The sequence below is a fragment of the Perca flavescens genome, unplaced genomic scaffold, assembly GCF_004354835.1.
Source record: "Perca flavescens isolate YP-PL-M2 unplaced genomic scaffold, PFLA_1.0 EPR50_1.1_unplaced_scaf_13, whole genome shotgun sequence".
Lineage (NCBI taxonomy): Eukaryota > Metazoa > Chordata > Actinopteri > Perciformes > Percidae > Perca > Perca flavescens.
This window is the reverse complement of record NW_021166548.1, coordinates 23,963-30,000: the sequence shown is the minus strand read 5'-3', so window position 1 is coordinate 30,000 and position 6,038 is coordinate 23,963. Positions and strand designations below refer to the sequence as shown.

The 6,038-nt window shown below is 41.6% G+C and overlaps 1 protein-coding gene across 1 annotated transcript; it reads right to left on the bottom strand.

Moving 5' to 3' along the window:
• Window positions 1–3,585: 3,585 nt before the first annotated feature.
• On the bottom strand, window positions 3,586–5,699 carry LOC114551523 (mid1-interacting protein 1-B-like). Its single transcript, XM_028572550.1, has 2 exons — window positions 5,558–5,699; window positions 3,586–4,371 (listed from the first exon to the last, which is right to left on the bottom strand). Exon 2 carries the CDS (start codon window positions 4,209–4,211, stop codon window positions 3,735–3,737), a length of 477 nt encoding a protein of 158 aa, XP_028428351.1. The 5' UTR covers window positions 4,212–4,371; window positions 5,558–5,699; the 3' UTR covers window positions 3,586–3,734.
• Window positions 5,700–6,038: the final 339 nt, after the last annotated feature.

The following is a 6,038-nucleotide window of genomic DNA, read 5'->3' as shown; positions in this document are numbered from 1 at the left end:
GTGTGTGAGATTGTGTGTCCGTCTGTTGTGTGTCTATGTGTGTGTGGGTGTGTGATTGTGTATCTGTGTGTGTGTGTCTCTGTATGTGTCTCTCTCTGTGTGTGTGTGTGTCTCTGTGTGTGTCTCTGTATGTGTGTCTCTGTGTGTGTGTGTGTGTGTCTGTGTGTGTCTCTCTGTGTGTGTGTGTGTCTGTGTGTCTCTGTGTGTCTGTGTGTGTGTGTGTCTCTGTGTGTGTGTGTGTGTGTGTCTGTGTCTCTGTCTGTGTGTCTCTGTGTGTGTGTGTGTGTGTGTGTGTGTGTCTGTGTCTCTGTGTGTGTGTGTGTGTGTGTGTGTGTCTCTGTGTGTGTGTGTGTCTCTGTGTGTGTGTGTCTCTGTCTGTGTGTCTGTCTGTGTGTGTGTGTGTGTGTGTGTGTGTGTGTCTGTGTGTCTCTGTGTGTGTGTGTGTGTGTGTCTGTCTCTGTGTGTGTGTGTGTGTGTGTGTGTGTGTGTCTCTGTGTGTGTGTGTGTGTGTGTGTGTGTGTGTGTGTGTGCGTGTGTGCCTGTGTGTCTCTGTGTGTGTGTGTGTGTGTGTGTGTGTGTGTCTGTGTGTCTCTGTGTGTGTGTGTGTGTGTGTGTGTGTGTGTGTGTGTGTGTGTGTGTGTGTGTGTGTGTGTGTGTGTGTGTGTGTGTGTGTGTGTGTGTGTGTGTGTGTGTGTGTGTGTGTCTGTGTGTGTGCGTGTGGCTCCACACTTTAAGCTTTTAAGTTAGAATGTAAAGAAGGAAGGAAATAGTAAAGAAAGTACTAAGGGAATAAAGTAGGGAGGACAAGAAGGATGAAAGAAAAGGGAAGGAAGGAAGGAAGGATGAGAAGAAAGTAAAGGAGGAATAAATAAGGAAGAACCGAGGAAAGGAGGAAGGGAAGGAAAGAAATGCAGGAAGGAAGAATGGAAGGTTTAGTGTAGTCCCAGAGTCGAGAAGAAAGTAGAAAATATTCACATTTAAGAAGATGACATCACACAAATTTACCTGTTTTATCATAAAAAAATGACTCAAACTGATTAATAATTATCAAAAACAGTCTAAAAATACTCTGTGCAGCTCTAGATTAATCAGTGCAGCTCTAGATTCAGCTTTACAGCTCTAGATTAATTTTTGCAGCTCTAGATTAATTTTTGCAGCTCTAGATTAATTTTTGAAGCTCTATATTAATTTTTGCAGCTGTAGATTAATCAGTGCAGCTCTAGATTTATTTTCGCAGCTCTAGATTCATTTTCGCAGCTCTAGATTAATCTGTGCATCTCTACATTAATATTTGCAGCTCTAGATTAATCTGTTCAGCTCTAGATTAATCTGTGCAGCTCTAGATTTATTTTCGTGGCTCTAGATTAATATGTGCCGCTCTAGATTAATCTGTGCAGCTCTAGATTAATATGTGCCGCTCTAGATTAATCTGTGCAGCTCTAGATTAAATGTTGCTGCTCTAGATTAATCAGTGCAGCTCTAGATTTATTTTTGCAGCTCTAGATTAATCTGTGCCGCTCTAGATTAATCTGTGCAGCTCTAGATTAATCAGTGCAGCTCTAGATTTATTTTTGCAGCTCTAGATTAATCTGTGCCGCTCTAGATTAATCTGTGCAGCTCTAGATTAATCAGTGCAGCTCTAGATTAATCTGTGCAGCTCTAGATTAAATGTTGCAGCTCTAGATTAAATGTTGCAGCTCTAGATTAAATGTTGCAGCTCTAGATTAATCTTCGTAGCTCTAGATTAATCTGTGCCGCTCTAGATTAATCTGTGCCGCTCTAGATTAATCAGTGCAGCTCTAAATTAATCAGTGCAGCTCTAGATTAATCAGTGCAGCTCTAGATTAATCCTCGCAGCTCTAGATTCATCTTCGTAGCTCTAGATTCATCTTTGCAGCTCTAGATTAAATGTTGCAGCTCTAGATTAAATGTTGCAGCTCTAGATTAATCTTCGTAGCTCTAGATTAATCAGTGCAGCTCTAGATTAATCTTTGCAGCTCTAGATTAATCTGTGCCGCTCTAGATTAATCAGTGCAGCTCTAGATTAATCAGTGCAGCTCTAGATTAATCCTCGCAGCTCTAGATTCATCTTCGTAGCTCTAGATTCATCTTTGCAGCTCTAGATTAAATGTTGCAGCTCTAGATTAAATGTTGCAGCTCTAGATTAATCTTCGTAGCTCTAGATTAATCAGTGCAGCTTTAGATTAATCTTTGCAGCTCTAGATTAATCTGTGCCGCTCTAGATTAATCAGTGCAGCTCTAGATTAATCAGTGCAGCTCTAGATTCATCTTTGCAGCTCTAGATTCATCTGTTCCAACATTTCAAAGAGTGTAAATCCAATAAACATTAAAGAGACATTTTAAACCCTTGTGTTGCTCTTCCCAATCAACCTTCTTTAGTTTTTCTGGATCAAGATTTAAAATTAAAACTATTTGGTCGTCTTTTCTCAACATTTTTGACACTTTTTTTTGACATTTGTTGTTTTTTTCCACGTTTTTAAGTTTTTTTGGGATTTTTTTTAATATTCTTTTATAAATTCCCCCCCCCCCAAAATGCTATAAAATGGAATGAAAGTAGTGAACTGATCGTTCATTTGACTCGTGAAGAGTAATAGTTATACAGAACCATCCACGTTCATATACATTTGTTTTTTTGGACAATTTCGTTGACAGAAACCCAAATTTCTGCTATAGAAACTTCTTGAAAATGGGTCAGATTTGATCCAAAGACACCAGGAGAGTTACGTTTTTTTCCCCCCTGCGTCTAAACTCGTAAGTTACCGAGCCGATTGGCGAGCAAAAAACAACCCAAATTATTAGGACTGCCACCTCTTAGTCGATTAGTCGACTAATCGGTCGTTTGGGTCTCAGTCGACTAAGATTTCTTTAGTCCATTAGTCATTTTTTATGCTTATTCATGCTTAATTACTCATTTCCAAGAAACTTGTGAGCACATTTATGGTAAACACAAGATTTAAAGTGGTGCTTTTGCAGGATTAATTGTGGAGAAACTCAGTTTTACAGATGGTTAATTAACTACATGTACAGTACAGGCCAAAAGTTTGGACACACCTTCTCATTCAATGTGTTTCCTTTTTATTTTCATGACTATTTACATTGTAGATTCTCACTGAAGGCATCAAAACTATGAATGAACACATATGGAATTATGTACTTAACAAAAAAAGTGTGAAATAACTGAAAACATGTCTTATATTTTAGATTCTTCAAAGTAGCCACCCTTTGCTTTTTTATTAATAAGGGAAATAATTCCACTAATGAACCCTGACAAAGCACACCTGTGAAGGTAAAACCATTTCAGGTGACTACCTCATGAAGCTCATTGAGAGAACACCAAGGGTTTGCAGAGTTATCAAAAAAAAAAAAGGGGGCTACTTTGAAGAATCTAAAATATAAGACATGTTTTCAGTTATTTCACACTTTTTTGTTAAGTACATAATTCCATATGTGTTCATTCATAGTTTTGATGCCTTCAGTGAGAATCTACAATGTAAATAGTCATGAAAATAAAAAGGAAACGCATCGAATGAGAAGGTGTGTCCAAACTTTTGGCCTGTACTGTATGTTGTGCTTTTCTAGTCTTAACCACCTCTCAAAGCTCACAGCTCTGTCGATTAAATCAACTAATCGATCAGTCGACTAAATCCTAGAAGTGTTCGTGGACTAAGGAGATCTTTAAATCGAGGACAGCCCTATCAGATTATCGGCTCCTATCAGTTCCTGCAGCCGATCTCCTCCTTGTAGCGGCTGGTGAGCGTGTTGGCCTTACACGTCAGCTTGGACAGCACAGCGTGGAGTCCCCTCAGGTGGAAATGAAACTGTTTCTCCAGGTCATTGTCCTCCTCTTCCTCCTCCTCCTCCTCCTCTTCTTCTCCTCCTCCTCCTCCCACCACGCCCACCATCTCTTTCCGCCCTTCTTCTCCCTGCAGGACGCCCCACTCGATGTTGTTGCGGATGGACTTCAACAGCACGTACGAGCTGTACATGTCGCCGTCTTGTACGTAGAACGCATCGCCGCCGCCGCCGCTACCGTCGTTAGCGGCGCTCTCCGTCGCCGTCTTCACGTCCTCGACGTCTCGCAGCAGGCTGGGCACCATCACCGTCTGGTCCATGTTGTTGACGGCGCCGATGAAGCGGCTCATGGTGTTGAACAGCGAGTTCTTCTGGTTGTAGGGCTCGGGTATCTGCATCTCGCTGGCACCCCAACCCCCCGACTCGGTACGCTAAACTTAGCACGCTAATGCTCTTCAGCGGATTATTACGGCGAGCCGAGTCCTCATGGATCACAGCGTCGGAGAGAGGCCTGATGTCCAGCCGCCCGTTTCACCACGAAAAGCCACGGGGAGACACCTTGAAAATAGAGGAAGACAGAGAGGGTTCATTTAGCCAAAAAAAAACAAGCCGCAATGTCACGTTAAACAGTTAGAGTCCACTAGAAGTTGTGTTGTTGCCGCTGACAGACTCAGATTATTATTCTAAGAGTCTGAAAACATTATGGGATGGATCCCTACAGAGATAGACCTTTTAGTTAAAGAGTAAGATCCTTTTAGTTTAACATGAAACAGCCCCGAAATCACCACCACCAAACTACACCAGACTCCATGTAAATAATCAGGACTTTTATCATTGTAAAACACACTTCACTGAAAGAGGACAGAAACTAAATAAAACTACCAAAAGCCGTCTTGGTTCATCTTTCCACTGTTCCAACAATCACCACTCTGGTTTGGTTGAAATAAACGCTTAATTCACCCATTTACATGTGGAGATATGCTGGATCTATACACGCTAAAAGTCCTGATTATTTACATGGAGTCTGGTGGAGATATGCTGGATCTATACACGCTAAAAGTCCTGATTATTTACATGGAGTCTGGTGGAGATATGCTGGCTCTATACACGCTAAAAGTCCTGATTATTTACATGGAGTCTGGTGGAGTTTGGTGATGATAATATTGTTTTTCAATAATTTTATTTCCACCAGTCTTAAAGAAGACATGTTATGAAAGAAAAAGACCACAAAATCTTAAAATGTATGTCTGTCTATGTTCTATATTTATTTGGGGATGTGAGCAGAATATTTTCTCAAATATTCTGAAATTTGTACAGAGTTTGGTTGATGGCCCCTAGGCTCCAGGGTAAAATGTACAGGAAAAAAAAGTTAAATTAAGTGACTTTCTTAAATACTCATTAATGTGCACAAGGTTTGGTTGATTGCTCATAGGCTCAAATGTAAAAAAAAAAAAAAAAAAAAAAAAACAGAAAAAAACGTGAAATGTACCGATTTTCTTAAATACTCTGAAATTTACACAGAGTCTGGTTGATGGCTAGAATACAGAATACGACCCAGAAGAGCTAAAGCTCCTGTTAGCATCAGCTGGATAACTCTACGGCTAATATATCTCTACGGCTAACTGAAGCTAAAGCTCCACACCCTAACTGACGGCTAACCGGCTAATTCCGGGTACCGTTAGCTAAGCGGCTCGGTCAGATTAACCGGGGAAAAGCTCCGCGGTGAAGCCGCCTGGTGACTCACCGCGGTTGTTCCTCGGGTCGTGTCGGTACTTTCGGCCCCGAAGAGAGAGCGAGAGCAGCGGTCTGCTGTGGTCTGACAGCGGGTCCGGTCCGGTAGAAACAGCAGCAGCGGAGGGAGGGAGAGAGGGAGCTGCCGGAACAGAAGCAAGGGGCGGAGGGCGGAGGAGAGCCAGAGGGAAGAGCGCACAGCCAATCACAGGCCGAGAAGAGCCTGTGACGTCAACGCATTGTTTACAGATCATCCGATTCCCCAACCGTCACGACAACAACAGTTATAGTTATTGTTATGTTTCATTAACTTATATTACGTTATATTCACTTATTATGGTTAAATACCTTCTGAATTATATTTAATTTACTTTTTCAGTATTTTGTGTGTGTGTCCCTGTGTGTGTGTGTGTCCCTGTGTGTGTGTATTTGTGTGTGTCCCTATGTGTGTGTTTGTTAGTGTATGTGTGTCTGAGTGTGCGTGCATGTGTGTA

Coding starts and splice junctions, on each gene's coding strand:
- LOC114551523 (XM_028572550.1), bottom strand. CDS start 4,211: ATGCAGATACCCGAGCCCTACAACCAGAAGAACTCGCTGTTCAACACC.